The sequence below is a fragment of the Triticum urartu genome, chromosome 2A, assembly GCF_056163025.1.
Source record: "Triticum urartu cultivar PI428250 chromosome 2A, HENAU_Tu73, whole genome shotgun sequence".
Lineage (NCBI taxonomy): Eukaryota > Viridiplantae > Streptophyta > Magnoliopsida > Poales > Poaceae > Triticum > Triticum urartu.
The window spans coordinates 280,219,184-280,242,784 of record NC_141874.1 but is presented as its reverse complement, the minus strand read 5'-3'; the positions used below and the strand labels follow the sequence as shown (position 1 = coordinate 280,242,784).

Sequence of the window (23,601 nt, the reverse complement as noted above, 5' to 3'; positions counted from 1 at the left end):
TCTCCGGCACCGTATAAGGGGCCGGAGTCGAAGAGCCTGTTCCCTCGGCACTTTTGAACAGAACCCTCCAGGCATCTTCATGAGTTGTGTCGAGGAGCCTGTTCAGAGTTCGGTGCTGCGCCGGGTTGAACTCCCACAAGTTGAACTCCCGTTGTTGGCACGGGAGGATCCGACGGATGAGCATAACATGAACTATGTTGACAAGCTTGAGCTTCTTGTTCACCATGTTTTGAATACATGTTTGGAGTCCGGTCAGCTCTTCCGAACTACCCCAGGACAGGCCCTTCTCTTTCCAGGAGGTGAGCTGCGTGGGGATGCCAGATCAGAACTCGGGGGCCGCTGCCCATACAGGGTCGCACGGCTCGGTGATGTAGAACTACCCCGATTGCCACCCCTTTATGGTTTCCACAAATGAGCCCTCGAGCCATGTTACGTTGGGCATCTTGCCCACCATGGCGCCTCTGCACTCCGCCTGGCGGCCGCCCACCACCTTTGACTTGACATTGAAGGTCTTCAGCCATAAGCCAAAGTGGGGCTGGATGTGGAGGAAGGCCTCGCACACGACGATAAACGCCGAGATGTTGAGGATGAAGTTCTGGGCCAGATCGTGGAAATCCAGGCCGTAATAGAACATGAGCCCTCAGACGAATGGATGGAGAGGGAATCCCAGTCCACGGAGGAAATGGGTGAGGAATACTACCCTCTCGTGGGGCCTGGGGGTGGGGATGAGCTGCCCCTCATCTGGGAGCCGGTGCGCGATGTCGTCGGGCAGGTATCCGGCTCTCCTCAGTTTCTTGATGTCTCCCTCCGTGACGGAGGAAACCATCCACCTACCTCCTGCTCCGGACATGGTTGGAGAAGGTTGAGGTGGGAAGTGTGGGCTTGGGCACTAGAGCTCGAGTGTGCAAAAACGGATGAGAAAAGGAGGAAGAAGGCGTGGATAGAAAGGTGAATCCTTATCCCTTTATATGGGCGGACGAAGCTAAGCGTCCCCACTTGCCTGGTAAAACTCGCTTATCCCCCAAGCGCCGCAATTGATGGCGCGGTTGGGTTACCCATGCATGTGTCAAAAAACTGCCTCGCGTTATGTGCGGGGCTGGTTAAAGGGAACGGTTCGAATAATCACTGGGCCATGACATGACGTCATACTATTAAGACAAGTCAGCAAATTAGATCTGCGAAAATATTATTCTCTCTACGGTGGAATGTGGAACTTATTTTGCAGGGTCGGAGCTATCCTCGTATTCAAATTCTTCTGTGATGTATTCGGAGAAGGAACCCACCTTGCAATGCCGAAGACAGTACTGTGCGCCGGACTCATCGTCATTGAAGCCTTGTTCAGGGGCTACTGAGGGAGTCCTGGATTAGGGGGTCTCCGAACAGCTGGACTATCTCCATTGGCCGGATTGTTAGACTATGAAGATACAAGATTGAAGACTTCGTCTCGTGTCCGGATGGGACTCTACTTGGCGTGGAAGGCAAGCTAGGCAATACGGATATGGATATCTCCTCCTTTGTAACCGACCTTATGTAACCCTAACCCTCTCCGGTGTCTATATAAACCGAAGAGGGTTTTAGTCTGTAGGACAACAACAACCACAACATACAATCATACCATAGGCTAGCTTCTAGGGTTTAGCCTCTCTGATCTCGTGGTAGATCTACTCTTGTACTATCCATATCATCAATATTAATCAAGCAGGACGTAGGGTTTTACCTCCATCAAGAGGGCCCGAACCTGGGTAAAACATTGTGTCCCCTGCCTCCTGTTACCATCCAGCCTAGACGCACAGTTCGGGACCCCCTACCCGAGATCCGCCGGCTTTGACACCGACAGGGGGCTTCCAGGTGGCCCACGAGGCAGGGGGCGCGCTCAGGGGGGTAGGGCACGCCCTCCACCCTCGTGGACAGTGGGTGGCCCCCTCTGGTGCTTTCTTCGCCCAATATTTTTAATATATTCCAAAACTGACTTTCGTGGAGTTTCAGGATTTTTGGAGTTGTGCAAAATAGGTCTATAATATTTGCTCCTTTTCCAGCCTAGAATTCCAGCTGCCAGCATTCCCCCTCTTCATGTAAACCATGTAAAATAAGAGAGAAAAGGCATAAGTATTGTGACATAATGTGTAATAACAGCCCATAATGCAATAAGGATCGATATAAAAGCATGATGCAAAATGGACGTATCAACTCCCCCAAGCTTAGACCTCGCTTGTCCTCAAGCGGAAGCCGATATCGAAAAATATGTCCACATGTTTAGACATAGAGGTGTCGATAAAATAAAATACGGACATGAGGGCATCATAATCATTCTTAGAATAGCAACATATATATATATATATATTGTCATATGATTTCTTATGATAAAGTAACAATCTATTCACAATGTCAAGTATGAATCAGAAACTCCAACTAACAAACTGTAATCTCAGTCATTGAAGCAATTGCAATTTATTAGAACATCAGAAAGAGTCAATATAAGAGCTCTTCAGCAAGTCCACATACTCAACTATCATTTAGTCTTTCACAATTGCTAACACTCACGCAATACTTATGCGTATGAAGTTTTAATTGGACACAGAGAAAGATAGGGGCTTATACTTTTGCCTCCCAACCTTTTATCTCAAGGGTAACGTCAACAATAATGCTTTATGAAAACCCACATCCAATATATATATATAGGACAACACTATTCTAATCCCAGGATTAGAATAACTATTTGGATCACAGCCAACCCTTATACAGGCCCGATGGGACGTTTCCAAACTCCCGAAAAAAAACGATCGGCCCATGCCCAACCCCCACCCCACCTCCCACACTTTCGAGTCCCTCGACCACCTCCCGCCGCCACCCCCGACCCAGACGCACCTCCTACAACCGGCCACCCGACCCCAACGCCCACCCGCTGCTGGCCACCGAAGCCGCCGCCTCACTCGCGAGCTCCGCCGCCTCCTCCTTCCCGCGCGCGGCCTCCTCCTCCCGGCTCGCCGCCACCCCCGCATCGTCCCAGGTCGCCGCCAAGGTTCCCATTCCCCTCCACCCGCCACAGCTTCCGACGACGCCCACGCCACCGCTCCTCGACCACCGACGGCAGACGCATCCATCCTCCTCGGCCGCCGCGACCTTCTTCCTCTGCCGCTGCGACCTTCCTCCTCTCCCATCGTGGCCTTCTTCCCTCCAGTGCCTCCCCAGATCGGTGACTCGATGCATGTTCCCCCACCTGTGGCCCTCCCCTGTGTGACGCCCGGGTAATTAAGCTACAGTAACCCTTTGCTAATCATGCCAGGTAATCATAATTAAACTATTGATCAACCTCACTTGTTTCAAACTGAGATCAAATTCAAATTCGAATAACAAGTCAAATTATAATTTCATAAAACAGTGAATTAAAAATGTTCAAAGGGTTGTAAGTATTCACTAACCGATTAACAAACATCAAGCAACATTATTGGGAATGTTGATAGGCCTCTATGATATTTAAAACAGGAGCAAACAACATTTAAATTAACCATTTAAAGATAAACAAATATTTATCCCTTTTAAAATGTTTTGAAACTTTGCGTGCTGCTCCATTATATGACCCGATATTTATGTGGCAAGTTTTGTATTCAACAAAATTTATTTGATAGCTGGGACTAAATAAAAAACAGAAAATTAAATAAATGAAAAAAAGGAAAATACAAAACCGAAAACAAAGAAAAGTAAAAAGCAAACACCCTCACTGGGCTCCAGCCCAGCAGCCCCCGGCCCAACTGGGCCATGTCCCGGCCAACCAGCCCAGCCCCCCCTCTCTCTGGCCTACAAGGCCACATCCCCGAACCCTAACCACCACCAGATCCCCACTCCTCCCACTCTCCTCTCACTCCCCCGATCCAGATCGGGATTGGGGCGACCACCCCGTTGACCCCGTCACCCCGTCAACACCGACGCCACCGCCCTGGATCGTCGTCGCCTGCCGTCGATGTTGCCTTCTCGCCCCTCCTCTCCCTCGCGCAAGCCCGCCTGAAGCCGCGACCTCGCCTCGCCGTCGACCAGGACCACCTCACCGGACTGCCTCCCCTCTCCGTCGCGCTTCCCCGTCACCCACCACGAGCCCCGCTGCCCAGTCCCCTCCAACCCCGGTGAGGCCCCCGACCTCTCCTCATCTCCCCGCACTCGTCGTCCACTCTGGCCGCTTGTCCACGCGCGCGCGCACACCACCGTGACGGCCACGCCGTCGCCCCCCTGTCGCTCCATCGCCACACACTTTGGTCACCACCGCTCCGCCCGTGCCTAACCACTGCCCTCGCCGCTCGGTTTCGCTCACCATCGCTCCATGTTGTGCGCCGCATCCGCCACCCATGCCCGCAGCCCCCAACAGCTGCGTCGCTGCTCCCCTACGACCGCGCGCCGCCCCATCCCCCCACCTCTGGTTGGACCAACCCGCCTCGCCTTGGCCTTGCCCCTGTCGCCTCAGGCGGCCGGCGTCGCCATGCCCGTGGCTGGCGCCCGGCCTCCTGTTAACCTGGGCGTGCCGGCGCCCGCTAACGCCGAATCCACTATGGCCCCCCTCGGGCCTATGACAGATGGGCCCCAATGCCCAGAACGTTTTTTTAAGGATTAAAAAATAATAAATAAAAATTATTAATTAAATTAATTAATTAATTAATTAGAGGATTAATTAAAGAATTAATTAACTTAATTAATTTTGATTAATTAAACTAAAACAACTAATTAATCTTAGTTAGTTAACCTAAACCCTAATTAGGCTAAGTAGAGAATGACAGGTGGGTCCCACTGGACCCACACGTCAGGTTGACCAGGTCAACGGTCAACGTTGACTGCTGATGTCATGTTGACGTCAGCAAACACTGTTCTGGATAATGTTGTTTTAAATAATTAAATAAATCCTAAAAATGATTTAAATCTTTTAAAATTAATATAAAATAATCTATAGCTCGGATGAAAAAACTTCGTACATGAAAGTTGCTCAGAACGACGAGACAAACCCGGATACGCAGCCTGTTCGTCCGCAACGCATCCCTAACCTATTGAGCTTGCAACTTTCCCCCTCCGGCTCCTCTGCCCGAAAACACGAAACACTGGGGATACTTTCCCGGATGTTTTCCCCCTTCGCCGGTATCACCTCATACCACGTTAGGGCACCCCTAGCACCGATACTTGTCATATCATGCATCGCTATGCATCTGTTTGCTTAAATATTTATTGCTTCTTCCCCCTCTTCTCTCGCTAGACACCGAGACCGCTGCCGATGTCTGTGTATTCGACTACATCGAAGACGACCCCTCCTTGCCAGAGCAACTAGGCAAGCCCCCCCCCCTTGATCACCAGATATCGCCTATTCTTTTCTATAGTGCTTGCATTAGAGTGGTGTAGCATGTTACTGCTTTCAGTTAATCCTATACTGCTGCATAGCCCGTCCTTGCTACTACTGTTGTTACCTTTACCTGCTATCCTTCTACTTAGTATAGGATGCTAGTGTTCCATCAGTGGCCCTACACTCTTGTCCGTCTGTCATGCTATACTACTAGGCCGTGATCACTTCGGGAGGTGATCACGGGCATATACTATATACTTTACAATATTACATTACCTATGATACTGTTTGGAGATGGGGGCTGAAGGGGCAGGTGGTTCCACCCAGGTAGTGGTGGGCCTGGGTTCCCGACGGCCCCCGACTGTTACTTTGTGGCGGAGCGACGGGGCAGGTTGAGACCACCTAGTAGAGAGGTGGGCCTGGCCGTGGTCGGCGTTCGCGGTTATTTCAAGATAACACGTTTAACGAGATCTTGGTATTTGATCTGAGTCTGGCCACTGGCCTATACGCACTAACCATCTACGCGGGGACAGTTATGGGCACTCGACGTCGTGGTATCAGCCGAAGCCTTCATGACGTCAGCGACTGAGCGGCGCGCGCCGGGTTGGACCGCGTAACGCAACTTCCTTTGTAATGGAGGTTGCTAGGTCTGCTCACCGGCGGCGTACGTAACGTGCAGGTGTGCAATGGGCGATGGGCCCAGACCCCTGCGCGCTTAGGATTTAGACCGGCATGCTGACCTCTTTGTTGTGCCTAGGTAGGGCTACGACGTGTTGATCTTCCGAGGCCGGGCATGACCCAGAAAAGTGTGTCCGGACAAAGGGGATCGAGCGTGTTGGGAAATGTTGTGCACCCTGCAGGGAAGTTAATCTATTCAAATAGTCGTGATTTTCAGTAACAGGACGACTTGGAGTTGTACCTTGACCTTATGACAACTAGAACCGGATACTTAATAAAACATAACCTTCCAAGTGCCAGATACAACCGGTGGTCGCTCTCTCACAGGGCGACGAGGGGAGGATCATCGGTTAGGATTATGCTATGCGATGCTGTTTGGTGAACTTACCATCTACTCTCTTCTCGTTCTGCAAGATGGAGGTTACCAGAAGCGTAGTCTTCGAAAGGACTAGCTATCCCCCTCTTATTCCGGCATTCTGCAGTTCAGTCCACATATGATACCCTTATTCCATTTGATACCAATGCATACATATGTAGTGTAGCTCCTTGCTTGCGAGTACTTTGGATGAGTACTCACGGTTGCTTTTCTCCCCCTTTTTCCCCTTCCTATACCCGATTGCTGCGACCAGACGTTGGAGCCCAGGAGCCAGACGCCACCGTCGATGACGACTACTACTACTCGGGAGGTGCCTACTACTACGTGCAGCCCTCTCACGACGACCATGAGTAGTTTAGGAGGATCCCAGGCAGGAGGCCTGCACCTCTTTCGATCTGTATCCCAGTTTGTCCTAGCCTTCTTAAGGCAAACTAGTTTAACTTATATCTGTACTCAGATATTGTTGCTTCCGCTGACTCGTCTATGATCGAGCTCTTGTATTCGAGCCCTCGAGGCCCCTGGCTTGTAATATGATGCTTGTATGACTTATTTTATTTCTAGAGTTGTGTTGTGATATCTTCATGTGAGTCCCTGATCTTGATCGTACACGTTTGCGTGTATGATTAGTGTACGATTAAATCGGGGGCGTCACACCCTGTGCTCACTTTCTTCCCTCCACCGCCGGCATGAGAGCCGCCCACGCCACCCTGCACTGCCACCATCCTCCTCCCGGCCGGCCTCCCGGCTCCATTGTGCGGAACAAAGCCGCCGCACACCACCTAGTCATCACTACCGCCTCTCTTCCTCCATGCTCCCGCCGACCCTCTTCCTCCATACTACTGCTGCCCCTCTTCCTCCATGCTACTGTCGCCTTCGACTCTGCCCCCACGCTCAGGGTGTCCGCGTCGAGCTGCCCTCTCTTCTACTAGTAGTGCACACAAGCTGTTTGTGTATATGCCTTGAACAAAAAATCCTCTCTGAAAATTAGCAATCAACCAATCTCTAGCCAATATTAGTGCCAAAATTTGGCATGCCAACTTTTGGCATCAAACCAATTATGCTATTGGTTGTGTTCTGTAAAACACAAAAAATACAGCCTGGTTGTGAGTAGTTCCTCAAATGCAGTTGGACGAACTTTTAGTCATTGTACCACATTTGGTTTTAAGTTACTTTGTCGTTCACTGAAAGAAATGCTTAGCTGTGTCTCTAATACTCCAATATTTGACATTGTTGTGTTCTGCCCACCATCCAGCATAAATGATGGAATTGGGGGCAAGGCAATTATTGCTAAGAAAGATTTCCTTGGTCTGCTTCTGATAGCATATTTGGATCTCTAGTTAACCACATGCTTGATATTTATCCTGATTTCCACAGCAAGTTTAGAATTTTGGAGAACCTTTCTTTATGGTTATTCGTGAGGATGAGACCTTATCTTCTATTAAAGGACGTTTACAGAAAAAGCTTAAGGTCTCAGATGGGGATTTCTCCAAGGTAAAGAGGATTTTTCCATGGTCTCTGCAGCATATATTGCGATGTATATAAATATGTGGTTTTATTTTTTTGCTATAGCGGCATAGTGCATCTGTGTCCGCCGCCCAATCTTCGTTAGATGTGATGTTATTGAGATATGTGTATGCTTACTAGTTAGAATATTTAACACCAGTCAAACATCAAATATCCGAGTTGGCATTTATAGCCCAAGGTCTCACTCGGCGCTTAAGAAACACAGTTAGCTATCAAATTTTGGTTAGCGCTCATAAAATGATTATGAAAAGCGTAAGCTTTTTCTTTTTTCTGGTATGTTTTTCGTTAGCGGCTTATCGCCTATATATTTCGATGTGGAACTTTAAATATTCCGACGCATACTGTCACAAACCTTGGTTCATGAATTCTTAGGTGATGGGGGATATAGTGGAGGTTCTTAATTTCATCAAAGGGACCCTCTGTGTTTCGAAGTCTAACAATCTAAAATAAATAACTAAATTATGCTTCTCTAAATTGGTGTTAACCTAATTGGAAAGGTACTCCTTCCGTCCCAAAATAAGTGTCTTAACCTTAGTACAACTTTGTACTAAAGTTAGTACAAAATTGAGGCACTTATTTTAGGATGGAGGAAGTATTAATACTTATTGGAAGATAGCGGGGGTCCATCCCAACTGGCGACAACTCCCTTGGGCTAGGACATGAGTTGCTTATCTGCATGACACATCATCCACAATGCATATAATTAATTGTCTGCATTGGTCTAAGCTTGGCAATAATCTCTAGAAAATTAGTCTTTGTCCATTTGAAGTTGTTGGGCTGCTTTAAACATGATACATACTATCTTTTTATTTCTCCGAGGCGTGTTTATCTTGCATTTTGTATGTGGAGCTGACACCTAGTGCAAACATTGATTAAAATGTACTTGGCCGGTGCTAACAAATGTTCTATTTGAACGGTGGAAATTTGCGTACATATCCCTTGGTTGCCCAGACTATTTTGAAGATTCTGACACTGTAGCCACGAGATTTCAGGTACTATGATGCCAGGTATCTACTTGATGAAGCAACTTTTGTAGCGCTTAATTTGATTTCAATTGTATAAACTTGTTTAGATAAACATGTATGGAGCTTGGGAGCAGTATCTTGGACTGGAGCACCCGGACATAGCGCCAAGAAAGGCACATAATGCTAACCAGGTACTTGCTGCACATTGTTGCAACTTTTGCCAATAATATCAGGCATGTTGTTTGGAATTTTCCTAATTTCATATTTTGTGCGCAGAACCGCCATTCATTTGAGAGGCCTGTAAAGATCTACAACTAGACAGTTGTGAGAAGCGGGAGCGACATCCTGCCATGCAATACCACCAAGCAAGTGGCTGAAAGTGAAATTGCTAGCTTGAATAAATTGTGTACCATATGATGGCAGGACTGGTTGCTCAAGTTAATGACAGAGCCTGTAAGCTAGCGTTTCCGCGCACTCTGCCCTGGATATATAAATTTTGTGCAGAGATGACCCAACGAACCATCACCTTTTAGTAGATAAGGAGGCTATTTTTCTTTTCTTGCACTAGGTGCTCTATACAGTCAAATAGTTGGTTATAGGAGAAGTTCATGTACAGCGACAACAACAAAGCTCATGTTGTCAGAAAATAAAGTCCATGTATATGGAAGTTGATGATTGTTGTGTGTATGCAGGGGCATAAAAAAGCCTGTGGCTGAAAAGTTTTCCTGTTATTTAGCCGCAAAAATCTTTCTTGACATCTTTGATAATCTTTTACCTTGTTATATCTTGCAGATAGTCGATTGAAGGGTGTTTTCCTTGAGAGTGGAACCTCAGAGGTAGTAAAATACGGACAACACCTTCGACATGGAAATATCTTCTTGCAACTTCTACTGAACTTAATACCAAGATAGTAGCCATTCTTTCAACTTTTGGACTTCATTTGTAAGAACCATTCTAGATTCCTAACAACATCTCTACAATATTTTAGGAATTCTCGCTTCTTCTTCCACAGCTCGATAGATCAAAGGCCATTGTTGACAAAGCTAAGCTCAAGAGTGCAACTTCAGTCGAAGATATGCATTAGAGACCTTTATTATGAAAACCCACATCCAGTTATATATCAGGATCTTTCCAACACATAGTGCTTGCCAAAGGATAAAGTGTAAAAAGGAACGGTGAAGATCACCATGACTTTTGTATAAGGTATAAGACAAAAATAAAAGATAGGCCCTTCGCAGAGGGAAGCAGAGGTTGTCATGTGCTTTTATGGTTGGATGCACAAAATCATAATGTAAAAGAACGTCACTTTATATTGCCATTTGTGATAGGGACCTTTATTATGCAGTCCGTCGCTTTTATTTCTTCCATATCACAAGCTCGTATAAAGTTTATTTTCTCCACACTAATAGATCGTACATATTTAGAGAGCAATTTTTATTGCTTGCAGCAATGACAACTTACTTGAAGGATCTTATTCAATCCATAGGTAGATATGGTGGACTCTCATGGCAAAACTGGGTTTAAGGATATTTGGAAGCACAAGTAGTATCTCTACTTGGTGCAAATAATTTGGCTAGAATGAGGGGGAAAGGCAAGCTCAACATGTTGGATGATCCATGACAATATAATTTATTTCGGATATAAGAAAACATAACCCATTACGTTGTCTTCCTTGTCCAACATAAACTTTTTAGCATGTCATATTTTAATGAGTGCACACAATTATAAAAGATGTCCAAGATAGTATATTTATATCTGAAAACCTCTCTTTCTTTATTACTTCCTATTAATTGCAACGATGACCAAAACTATGTTTGTCAGCTCTCAACAACTTTTATTCATCATACTCTTTATATGTGAAGTCATTACTCTCCATAAGATCAAAATGATCTCTTTATTTCTTTTTATTCTTTTTTTCTTTTACTCCCTCAAGATCATAGCAAGATAACCAAGCCCTCGACTTAAGACTAATCTTTATTATATATAGCTCACAGACTCGATTACATAGATAAGGATCAACACAAAACTCAAAGCTAGATCATACTAAACTTTATTCTACTAGATCAAGATATAACCAAAAGGATCGAACTAAGAAAAAGGTAAAGATAGAAGTGTGATGGTGATATGATACCGGGGCACCTCCCCTAAGCTTGGAAGTTTCCAAGGGCAGTGCCCATACCCATGTATTTATGTCTCTTTCTTCGGGGTGGTGATGATGGAGTTGTTGATGATGTAGCCTTGTCGCCCATCTTCCAAGGCATAGGCTCACCATCATAGAAGGATGATCGAGTCTTTGGGATCCTCAAATCTGCAACCAAACTCATCCTCTTGAATCTATATTCATACTCACACTTTTTGGTTTTGCAGGTCATAGATCTGGGCTTGGAGGTGCTCGATTTTCTCTTGAAGCTTGAAGATGGTCTCCCCAATGTTCTTGGCATCCAGCTTGTGGTTGTTGGTGAACTCCGCGATCATCATGTGGTTGGCGTTGAGTCCGTGTTCCACCATCCCCTGGCACTTGAAAACTTGTTGCTCCATTTGCTTCGAGTCTTGTCTCCACGCTTCCGGTCCTCCTTGGTCCCTCAACATCGTGAATGTGCAGCACCTCCTCATGCATCTCAATGGTTTGAGGGTGTTTCAGCACCTCCGTGAGGTAGGGGTTGATGACCTTCTTGAAAAATTTGTCCTTGGGGGCGGTTGAAGACGTCATGGTGATCTAGATCTGTCAGAAAAAACAGCTCGTAACAAAAGCATGAGATATTTGCGTGGTATGGTGGTCAAAACCTTCGGGAGATTATATAATGAATTTTTGCCGACCAAAAGAAGTATGTGCAAGAAAACGGAGTCCAAAGGGCACACGAGGTGCCCACGAGGCAGGGGGCGCGCCCAGGGGGGTAGGGCGCGCCCTCCACCCTCGTGGATGCCTCATGTCCCTTTCGGACTACTTCTTATTTTCCTATTTTCTTAAATATTCCAAAACGAAGAAAAAATGTTATTAGAACTGTTTTGGTGTCAGTTTACTTACCGTACAACATACCTATTCCTTTTCGGAGTCTGAAACATTCTAGAAAGTGTCCCTTATGTACTCCTCTGGGGTTACGGTATCAATAACATTGGTTTCAACATTTATGGGATTACCCGAGATATAATGTTTGATTCTTTGATCGTTCACCACCTTCGGATTTGTGCCTTCGAAGTTGTTGATTTTTATGGCACCGGAATGACAGACCTCCTCGATAACGTAAGGAAATTACCATTTAGAGAGGAGTTTTCCTGCAAAAAATCTTAAACGATAGTTGTATAACAAAACATAATCACCTACATTAAACTCGCGCTTTTGTATCCTTTTGTCATGCCATCTTTTAACTTTTTCTTTAAACAGCTTGGCATTCTCATAGGCCTGGGTTCTCCACTCATCAAGTGAGCTAATGTCAAATAGTCTCTTCTCACCAGCAAGTTTGAAATCATAATTGAGCTCTTTAATGGCCCAATATGCCTTATGTTCTAGTTCGAGAGGTAAGTGACATGCATTTTATACGAAGACATACCCATAGGATTTTTATATGCAGTTCTATAGGCCCATAATGCATCATCAAGTTTCTTGGACCAATTTTTTCTAGATCTATTAACAATCTTTTGCAAAATTAATTTAATCTCTCTATTACTCAGTTCTACTTGACCAATAGACTGTGGGTGGTACGGAGATGCAATTCTATGATTAACATCATACGTAGCAAGCATTTACGAAAAGCACCATGAATAAAATGTGAACCGCCATCAGTCATTAAGTATCTAGGGACTCCAAACCTAGGAAAAATAACTTCTTTAAGCATCTTAATAGAGGTGTTATGATCAGCACTACTAGTTAGAATAGCTTCTACCCACTTAGTAACGTAATCAACAACAACTAAATTATGTGTATACCCATTAGAGGAAGGAAACGGTCCCATATAATCAAAGCCCCAAACATCAAATGATTCAATAGTAAGTGAATAGTTCATAGGCATTTCTTGCCGTCTACTAATATTACCAATTCTTTAACATTCATCACAAGACAAGACAAACTTACGGGCATCTTTGAAAAGAGTAGGCCAATAAAACCGGATTGCAATACCTTATGTGCAGTTCTATCTCCAGCGTGGTGTCCTCCATAAGCCTCGGAGTGACACTTGCGTAGGATCTTTTCTTATTCATGCTCAGGTACACAACGTCTAATAACACCATCTACTCCTTCTTTATAAAGGTGTGGGCCATCCCAGAAGTAATGTCTTAAATCATAGAAAAACTTTTTCTTTTGATGGTATGTGAAACTAGGTGGTATAAATTTAGCACCAATGTAATTAGCATAATTGGCATACCATGGAGCAGTACGAGAAGCATTTATGACATCTAATTGTTCATCAGGAAAACTATCATCAATAGGGAGTGGGTCATCGAGAACATTCTCTAACCTAGACATGTTGTCTGCAACGGGGTTCTCAGCTCCCTTTCTATCAATAATATGCAAATCAAATTCTTGTAGCAAGAGAACCCATCTAATAAGTCTAGGTTTAGCATCTTTCTTTCCCGTAAGATATTTAATAGCAGCATGATCAGTGTGAACAGTTACTTTAGAATCAACAATATAAGGTCTGAACTTATCACAAGCAAATACAACTGCCAAAAATTCTTTTTTAGTAGTAGCATAATTTCTCCGGGCACTGTCTAGAGTTTTACTAGCATATTGTATAACATTTAATTTCTTATCAACTCTTTGTCCTAGAACAACACCTACAGCATAATCACTAGCATCACACATAATTTCAAAGGGTAAATTCCAATCTGATGGCTGAACTATAGGTGCAGAAATCAAGGCTTTCTTATGTATTTCAAATGCTTCAACACAATCATCATCAAAGACAAAAGGAACATCTTTTTGTAAGAGATTAGTCAGAGGCCTAGAAATTTTTGAGAAGTCTTCAATAAACCTCCTAAAAAACCGGCATGATCAAGGAAACTTATTATACCTTTAATGTCCTTGGGACACGACATCTTTTTAATAGCATCAACTTTAGCTTTATCAACTTCAATACCTCTTTTAGAAATTGTATGCCCCAAGACAATACCTTCATTAACCATAAAGTGGCACTACTCCCAATTCAAGACAATATTAGTTTCTTCACATCTCTGCAAAACTCGATCAAGGTTGCTAAAGCAGTCATCAAAAGGAGTTCCATACACGGAGAAATCATCCATGAAAACCTCAACAATCTTTTCACAAAAGTCAGAGAATATAGCAGTCATACATCTTTGAAAGGTAGCAGGTGCATTACATAAACCAAAAGGCATACGTCTATAAACAAAGGTACCGAAAGGACAAGTAAAAGTGGTCTTTTCCTGATCCTCTTTCGACACAGGTATTTGAGAGAAACTATAATAACTGTCTAGAAAGCAAAAATGTGTATGTTTGGATAATCTTTCTAGCATTTGATCAATAAAAGTTAAAGGGCAATGATCCTTTCTAGTAGCTTTATTTAATTTGTGGAAATCAATTACCATTCTATAATCTGTAACAATTCTTTGTGGGATCAATTCGTCTTTATCATTAGGAACAACAGTAATACCTCCCTTCTTAGGGACACCATGGACATGACTTACCCACTGACTATCAGCAACATGATAAATTATACCTGCCTCCAGAAGCTTTAGTATTTCATTTCTTACCACTTCTTTCAACTTAGGATTTAACTGTCGTTGGTGATCAACAACTGGTTTAGCATCTTTCTCCAATTTTATTTTGTGCTCGCATAGAGTGGGACTAATGCCCTTAAGATCATCAAGAGTATATCCAATAGCAGCACGGTGCTTCTTCAGAGTTTTCAATAATTTCTCTTCTTCCTGCTCTGAAAGGTTAGCACTAATAATAACAGGATATATCTTCTTTTCATCAAGATAAGCATATTCAAGAGTATCAGGTAATGGTTTAAGCTCAAACACGGGATCACCCTTGGGTGGAGGAGGATCCCCTAGAATTTCAATAGGCAAGTTGTGTTTCAAAATAGGTCCCTGTTTAAAGAATACTCCATCTATTTCCCTTCTTCCATTCATAAACATATCATTTTCATGGTCTAGCAAATATTGTTCTAAAGGATCATTAGGAGGCACGACAATAGAAGAAAGACCAATAATTTCATCTTTACTAGCCAATTCTTTATCATGGGGTTGCCTACGAAATTTAGCAAAATTAAAATCATGAGACATATCCCCTAAACCAACAGTAACAATATCCTTTTTGCAGTCTATCTTAGCATTAACAGTATTCAAGAACGGTGTACCAAATATAATTGGACAAAAGTCATCTTGTGGGGAACCAAGAACAAGAAAATCAGTAGGATATTTAACTTTACCACACAAGACTTCAACATCTCTAACAATCCCAATTGGTGAAATAGTATCTCTATTGGCAATCTTAATTGTAACACCAATACCTTCTATCTCAGCAGGTGCAATGTCATGCATAATTTCTTCGTATAAGGAATGAGGTATTGCACTCGCACTAGCACCCATGTCACATAAGCCATGATAGGAATGATCTCCTATTTTAACAGAAACGACAGGCATGACAATAACAGGTCTATGTTTATTTTTAGTATCGGGTCTAGCAATTCTAGCAGCTTCATCACAGAAGTAAATAACATGGCCATCAATATTATTGACCAAGAGATCCTTAACCATAGCAATACTAGGTTCAACTTTAATTTGCTCAGAGGGTGTAGGTGTTCTAGCATTACTCTTACGAACCACAGTTGAAGCTTTAGCATGATCCTTTATTCTAACAGGGAAAGGTGGTTTCTAAATATAAGTGGTTGGAATAATAGGATCAATATTATAAGTGATAGTCTTTTCTTCAACTTTAATAGGTTTGACTACTTTTACTTCAACGGGAGGATGATATTTAAACCACTTCTCCTTCGGGAGATCAACATAAGTAGAAAATGATTCATAGAAAGAAGCTACTATCTCAAAGTCAAGTCCATATTTAGTGTTAAATTCATGAAAAGCATCGGTATCCATAAAAGATTTAACACAATCAAACTTAGGTGTTATACCTAACTCCTTACCTTCGTCGAGTTCCCAATCTTTAGAGTTGCGTTTAATTCTTTCCAATAAATCCCATCTGAATTCAGTAGTCTTCGTCATAAAAGAATCAATACAAGAAGTATCAAGCATGGAGCGATTATTAAGACAAAGCCGAGCATAAATTTTTTGAATAATAATTTCTCTTGAGAGCTCATGATTGGGGCATGAATATAACATTAAATTAAGCCTCCCCCAAGCTTGAGAGATACTTTCTCCTTCGCAGGGCCAAAAATTATATATATAATTATGATCACGATGAACCAGAAGCATAGGATAATACTTCTGATGAAATTCCAATTTCAATCGGTTGTAGTTCTATGATCCAATATCATCACATAGCCTAAACCATGTCAATGCCTTTCCCTTCAAAGATAAAGGGAAGACCTTCTTCTTGATAACATCCTCTGGCAGACCTGCAAGCTTAAATAATCCACAAACTTCATCCACATAGATTAGGTGCATATCAGGATGTAATGTCCCATCTCCTATAAAAGGATTTGCTAGCAGTTTCTCTATCATACTCGAAAGAATTTCAAGGTAAACATTTTCAGTAGGTTCAGTAGGTTGAGGAGAAACTCTTTGCTCTACTGGTCCGGGTGAAGATACCCTAAACAAGCCCCTCACAGGATTATTTTCCATATTAACAAGTGACAGTAAATTTCAGCACACTATATAAATTTTTCCTTACCAAATTGCACCTATCAAAGGCGTTTCACTCCCCGGCAACGGCGCCAGAAAAGAGTCTTGATGACCCACAAGTATAGGGGATCTATCGTAGTCCTTTAGATAAGTAAGAGTGTTGAACCCAATGAGGAGCAGAAGGAAATGACAAGAAGTTTTCAGTAAGGTATTCTCTACAAGCACTGAAATTATCGGTAACAGATAGTTTTGTGATAAGGTAATTCGTAACGGGTAACCAATAACAAAAGTAAACAAGGTGCATCAAGGTGGCCCAATCCTTTTTGTAGCAAAGGACAAGCCTGGACAAACTCTTATATAAAGGAAAGCGCTCCCGAGGACACATGGGAATTATCGTCAAGCTAGTTTTCATCATGCTCATATGATTCGCGTTCATTACTTTGATAATTTGATATGTGGGTGGACCGGTGCTTGGGTACTGCCCTTCCTTGGACAAGCATCCCACTTATGATTAAGCCCCCTCGCAAGCATCCGCAAATACGAAAGAAGAATTAAGGTAAACCTAACCATAGCATGAAACATATGAATCCAAATCTGCCACTGTTGATGAGTTGCAAATGGGCACGGATTTCCCACATCCTGTTAATATGATCTTGCTCTGCACAGTCATACTTCGCACAAAACTCTTGCCAATTTTCAACTCATCAACAGTGGCAGATTGCATCAATAAAATTTTCATTTCTTCTTCCATTCCTTCCCTCAAAGCCATGTATGCACCCATGTTATCCTTCATATTCTTCAGCACATGCCATATGCAGAACCTATGGAGAGAATCTCCGAACACTCGAGGAACATCGACTTTCATCAGTCAAGACTATCCCTGGTTTCTGGCCTTGCATGACTTCTACAAAAGTCTCAAACAACCATGTGAAAGTATCTGCTTTCTCATTTTGCAACAGCGCCCAACCAAACACTATTGTTCGTCCATGTCCATTGATTCCAACAATCGATGCAAATGACATGTTGTACTTGTTAGTGCTATAGGTTGTGTCAAAGGATATGATTTCTCCATACAACTTGTAGTCCAATCTTGACCGAGCATCTGTCCAGAAAATGCTTCGCACAGTGTCATCATCTATTTGCATCTTATAGATGAAACCAGGGTTCTCTTGCTGCAACTTCTTGATATACTGCCGAGTCCACTCAATATCTGTGTTCTTCATCTTCTTTATCCGCTCATCCTGTTTCAGGTTATCGAGATTTTTTATTTAAAATGTCAAATTACCAAAGTTCCCACCACGCAGCCTCCTAAATATGCTCATAATTCTTCGTGGTTTCACCCTATTTTCTTGCAGCAACTTAGACAGGAGTATTTCTGCTTCACTCATGTGTTTATAGCTGAGGAAGAATTTGGTGAGTGAAGGCGTGCTCACAAAGCTATGGTTATGTTCCAGACAAACAGAGAGAATGAACCATTTCCCTTCCCTTAGCTTCACTGTCACATTCATAGGGCAGTTTGTTCTCTCGATTACACTCCTCTTCCTTTTCCTAATACCCGAGTTGATTTCACGTGTCTTCCTACTCTTGAAGCACTGTATAGTGATCTTCCTCTGCTTGTAGTTTCTTCCTTTTTTCATTGCAAAACCATTCATCTGTGCATATACATTCACAAATTTGACTGCCTCATCTAGCATAGAGAAAACCATGCCAACAGCGGGTGTACTTGACTTCTCCAATTCATCTGGCGTAGGGAATACATATTCTTCCTTCCCATTGCATGCTCCAATTTCATCACCAGAATCTTCATTTTCAGATAGATGCTCAGCATTTGAATTCCCAACAAGATCAACTAACTACAAGAAAAAAAGAACACAATCAGAGAATTCTATGTCAGATTTCCTATCATGCTAACTTTCTAACTTTTTGTGTGCACCAACCAGATCAAGAAAAATATATACTATTTTCTTTGCTTCTACATTTTTATTCAAAGTGTGTGCTATACCTATTCGCAAAACTGTTCTGATGTATGTGCTGTAGAAACTATTGCACTGAATCCATTATTAGAAACACTAGCCTGCATCAAATGAACACTTTCGTTCAAACATAATGTGCATTTAATTCCTCAACATAAGTCCAATTTATGATACAAGATTACAATAAAGGCATGATTTACCTTGTCAACAGCCTTTGACTGCTGTCTCTCATTCACAACAGCTAGTTCAATATTAGTAGCAACTTCCTACAATTTTTACATTTTCTTTGTTAATTTAACAACTATGAATCTGGACATTTCCAATTATTTACAATAAAGCAAACAGTAAAAAACACTATCAGGTTCCTAGCTGGAGTATAAAACTTACTTTCACAGACCCATGAATACAAAGTTCTTCCACCATTACAGGAATGGTATCACTAATGTCTTCGGTTACAATCAAATCACGGTTATGAGTATTTTCTTCCTGAGTGCCACAATAAGAACCACCATAACTTTTGCTTACACCTTCCTGACTGCTTATGATTACCTGTTTTTTAAAGACCATCATATATATCAATCAAAGGTCAAATGGCACATGAAAATGGAAATTGTGTTTTGGTAATCCCAAAGAACTTGTTAAACTGACCTCAACTTCTTTTCTCATTGACTTATGCAATACATACTGATCAAATTCATCCATGAAAACATCATCTTTTTCCTGCAAATTTGTTTTCCATCCATCAGAGTAAGTTCTTCTCTAAACTTACTAATAGCTACAATGAATTTTCAAACCTTTGAAACTTTAGAAACTAGAGTTTTGGATACAACGTCATTTTTCTTCCTAGTACTTCTTTTTGCTGGTTTCCCAAGTTTGGCTTCTCCAGATATGACACTATCTACCTGAAACAAAAGATAAATTTCTTTTTTCAAAACCTTCCAATGATTTTGTTCAATTCACACACAAGCTTCAATCTAAAACGCAGAGGCTTCAATGAAAAAATTTCTACTGTTCACTACTTTGTCATAGCAAGAAGATTTCTCATGCAAGTTCCAGAAAAATATTAGCATTTTTTCGCTTCATCATTTGAAAATCATCAAAAATGCTTTAATGAATTTTCCTGTGACATATGGTACAGAATAACACAACATGTACTGATAAGCGAACAGTACCATTTAATCATTTTCGGTACAAATAGTTTCACATTTAATTCTGACAAATCATAGAGAACAACAAAATTGTTTACATATTAGTTATTTTAGACTATGTTTTGTGATACTATTCGTTTTGCTTCAAGAATTGTCCATTCGTTCAAATTAAAAATGAATACAATCAAACATGTCATGTGCTAGTTCTACTTCGGACTACGGAAACGATATCAACCTTTGCATTTTCTTGGGCATTCCATTAGCCTGTTTGAGAGATTGAGTTATTGTCTATATTTTTCAATCTGTAAGATGGTGACACTACTATGAACGAGACAAAGAATCCAACAAGATTTTTCACCATCTTAACTTACATTCAAGACCATCTTCACCTTTCTTTTTCTTCTTCTTCCCCTGTTTGCTAACTGAACTAGGTGATAGTTCATTATGATTCATGGTTGATTGAACTGTTGGATAACCAAAGTTTTGTCAAAAACAGAGATGAGCACATTTATCTGGAACAGGAAGAAAATTAACTAGAAGAATATCTTTTTTCACTACTATCTTGAAGAAATTCTACTGCACTTCATATTTTATTTACCTAGTAGGTGCTCGTACCGCGGCGGAGATGCTCTTCTTCTTCGGCGATGGTTGTCTACCTTCAATCCTCGCCAGCCGTAGCCACAACCCCCCTTGTCCGCCGCTTTCCTGCCTCAAACCTAGCCGGCGGACACACGCGCGCGCCTTGCGCGTCGCCAGCACGGCCTGCGGTGCCTCGTAGAGAGAGGATGAGGACGTTTTTTTCTTTACATTTTTTTCTAGGGTTACCTGTTTTTATCTATCCAAATAATACTAACCTGTCCAACCGACAGCTGGGGTCCACCCCGCAATAGGCGGAGCCTGGTAGTTGTGTCCGCACTTTCCCTCTCTTGCTCTTCCCCATTTCCTCCATTTTCTCTCGACAGCACCCTCGCCTGCCTCTATTTCTCTCGAAACCAACGTCGCCCACCTCCATACCATCGGCATCAACTTGAAGACCTATTTTCCTAAGATCCATCAGGTCAATTTCTTAAATAGTCCTCCTCTTTTATGTCTAAGTTTTGTTCCTCCTCTGCATATGCTCAGATCTGGTAGATTACCGAAAAAAGCTTTCGCCCCGCTTTATATATAAAGCAAATGCCCAAGCCAACATCCAACAAGGTTCAAGACCACAAACACACACACACGCAAGTTGCAGACAAATAAGTAGAGAGAGGGTTAATGCTGAGGGCACAGCTCAACAAGCCCCTAAAAAAACAAAAAGGCACACGCGCCGGGAGTGACACAACATCTAGTCGGGCTCCGGGGGTGGCGGGGGGAGCGGGGGCGCCAAGTGGAAGGCCATCGATCGAAGGTCGGCGAGGACGGTGTTGATGACATCCCGGTCCTGTGGGCGGCTATGCTGCCGCCAGAGCTGCAAGTACCCACACAATTTAAAGATGGAGTCAGTAGCACGCCGGAGAGGCACCTTCTGGATGACAAGCTTATTGCGAACAGTCCACAGCGTCCAGGCAAGGATCCCCATGCAAAGCCATCTAATATGCCTGTAGGGAGGGGGTGAGGCCTGAATTTCCGCAAGCAGGTCAGGGACGTTGGTGTTGCACCACTGGCCCCCAACCATTTCACGGAAACAGGACCAAAGGAACTGTGCCATCTGGCACGAGAAGAAGATGTGGTTGGCATCCTCTACCATGCCGCACATGGGGCACATACCATCTCCAGGTCCGTGGCGTTTAAGGACCTCAACGCCAGACGGGAGGCGGCCGCGGATCCATTGCCACAGGAAAATCCTGATCTTCAGGGGTAGGTGGATGTCCCAAATCAAACTGAAGGGCTCGGGGGCCGTCGATGGGGCGATAGCCGCGTAGAGGGATCTGGTGGAGAAGCGGCCGGAGCGTTCCAGTCGCCAAGAGATGGCGTCCGGGGAGTCGGTAACGTCTATAGGGAGGAGGGCGATGTCCTGGAGGAGGGTATCCCAAGCCTCAACCTCAAGGGGGCCAAAGGGGCGGCGGAAAGCGAGGCTCCCTAAGTCAATAAGGGCCATCTCGACAGATACCCGAGGGTCAACAACGATGTCGAAGAGGGCTGGAAATCGAGCGGCTAGGGGGGTGTCGCCAAGCCACCTATCAAGCCAGAACAGGGTCGAGGACCCAGTGCCCAACGAGATGGATGTGCCAATGCGCAAAACAGGCAGCAGCTGGACGACGGCTTGCCAAAACTGGGAGCCGCTAGAGCGCTGACAAAATGCGAGAGGCTGTCCATGCAGGTACTTGTTCTGGATTATAGTAAGCCAGAGACCTCCATCTCCATTGGCAATGCGCCAGAGCCAACGGGTCAGGAGGGCAATGTTCATGCGCCGGGAGGACAAAATCCCCAGACCACCCTGGTCCTTGGGTTTGCATATATCTGGCCAGCTGACCATGTGGTACTTCTGCTTATCCCCATCGCCAGCCCAGTAGAATCTGGATTGGTATTTGGCGATCTCCTGGTGCAGGGTTTCATGGAGGCTACAGAAGCTCATGAGAAACCAAAGGAGGCTAGCAAGCGAAGAGTTGATAAGGATCACGCGAGCCGCCTTTGACAGCCAACGCCCTTTCCAGGGCTCAACGCGATGTTGCATACGGGTCACCGTGGGGCGAAGATCAGCCACAGTGAGGCGCGAATCACTAATGGGGATCCCCAGATAAGTCGTGGGGAAAGAACCCAGCCGACAGTTTAGTCGGTCAGTGATAGCCTGTGCTTCCTCCAAGGGGAACCCGAGGACCATCACTTCGCTCTTATCGAAGTTGATGGTTAGTCCCGACATTTGTTGGAAGCACAGGAGGAGGAACTTCAGGTTAGTAATATCTAGAGCGGATCCCTCAACCATTATAATGGTATCATCCGCATATTGAAGGAGGGAGACCCCTCCCCCTCCTACTAGGTGGGGAACTAAGTCACGGATATGGCCCGCAGCCTTGGCCTTATCCAAGATGGATGCCAGGGCATCGACCACCATGTTGAACAAGAACGGTGAGAAGGGGTCACCCTGACGGACCCCACAAAGGGTGGGGAAGTAGGGCCCAATGTCACCGTTGATGTTCACCGTAGTCCGGCCACAGGAGACAAGCAGCATGACGCGGGTCACCCAACGATCGTCGAAACCCTTGCGAAGCAGCACTTCTCGCAGGAATGGCCAATGGACCGTGTCGTAGGCTTTATGAAAGTCTAGCTTTAGGAAGACCGCGCGATGGCGTTTTATATGGACCTCGTGGAGGACCTCGTGGAATACTAACACTCCATCGAGAATGAATTAGCCTTGTATGAAGGCGGATTGATTCGAATGGGTAATCGTGTTAGCTAGGAGGGTCACCCTATTGGCGAACCCTTTGGCCAAGATCCGAAAGATCACATTAATCACCGTGATTGGGCGGAACTGGCGAATATCCGAGGCGCCCGGGACCTTGGGGATGAGGGTCACAATCCCATAATTGAGTCGCCAAAGGTCCATGGAGCTAATCCACTAGATCTTGGTGTGCCCATTTTTTCTGGTTGGAATTTCAGAGATCAATTCATGTTTTTCAGTTTGATATGCTGCTTGATTTTGGGTTCATCACCAAGCAGTTCAAGCTAGAAACATCTTACTACAAGAGCGCTCTGTTCTTCACTTCATCCCCAACTACTTATAGGAAGATGTACAACCAATGCACCTTGAGTTCATCCCCGAGTAGTTATAGGAAGATGTACAACCAGAGCAAAATATTTTTATTCCACGCTTGGTGTTCGACGAAAATGAGTAAATGGTTAAATGCACAATCAAGGCAAACAACTGTTGGACCGGTCATTTTAC

At 43.8% G+C, this 23,601-nt stretch overlaps 1 protein-coding gene and 1 pseudogene across 1 annotated transcript; one reads left to right on the top strand and one right to left on the bottom strand.

The window, feature by feature from the left end:
- The first annotated feature begins 7,160 nt into the window (after nucleotides 1-7,160).
- On the top strand, nucleotides 7,161-9,389 carry LOC147984820 (ubiquitin C-terminal hydrolase 12-like). Its single transcript, XM_087539807.1, has 4 exons — nucleotides 7,161-7,858; nucleotides 8,809-8,884; nucleotides 8,965-9,048; nucleotides 9,134-9,389. The coding sequence occupies exons 1-4, from the start codon at nucleotides 7,773-7,775 to the stop codon at nucleotides 9,173-9,175; spliced, it is 288 nt and encodes a 95-aa protein (XP_087395933.1). The 5' UTR covers nucleotides 7,161-7,772; the 3' UTR covers nucleotides 9,176-9,389.
- A 7,788-nt stretch (nucleotides 9,390-17,177) lies between these two features.
- On the bottom strand, nucleotides 17,178-20,790 carry LOC147984819 (protein FAR-RED IMPAIRED RESPONSE 1-like; annotated as a pseudogene).
- Between the last annotated feature and the right edge of the window lie 2,811 nt (nucleotides 20,791-23,601).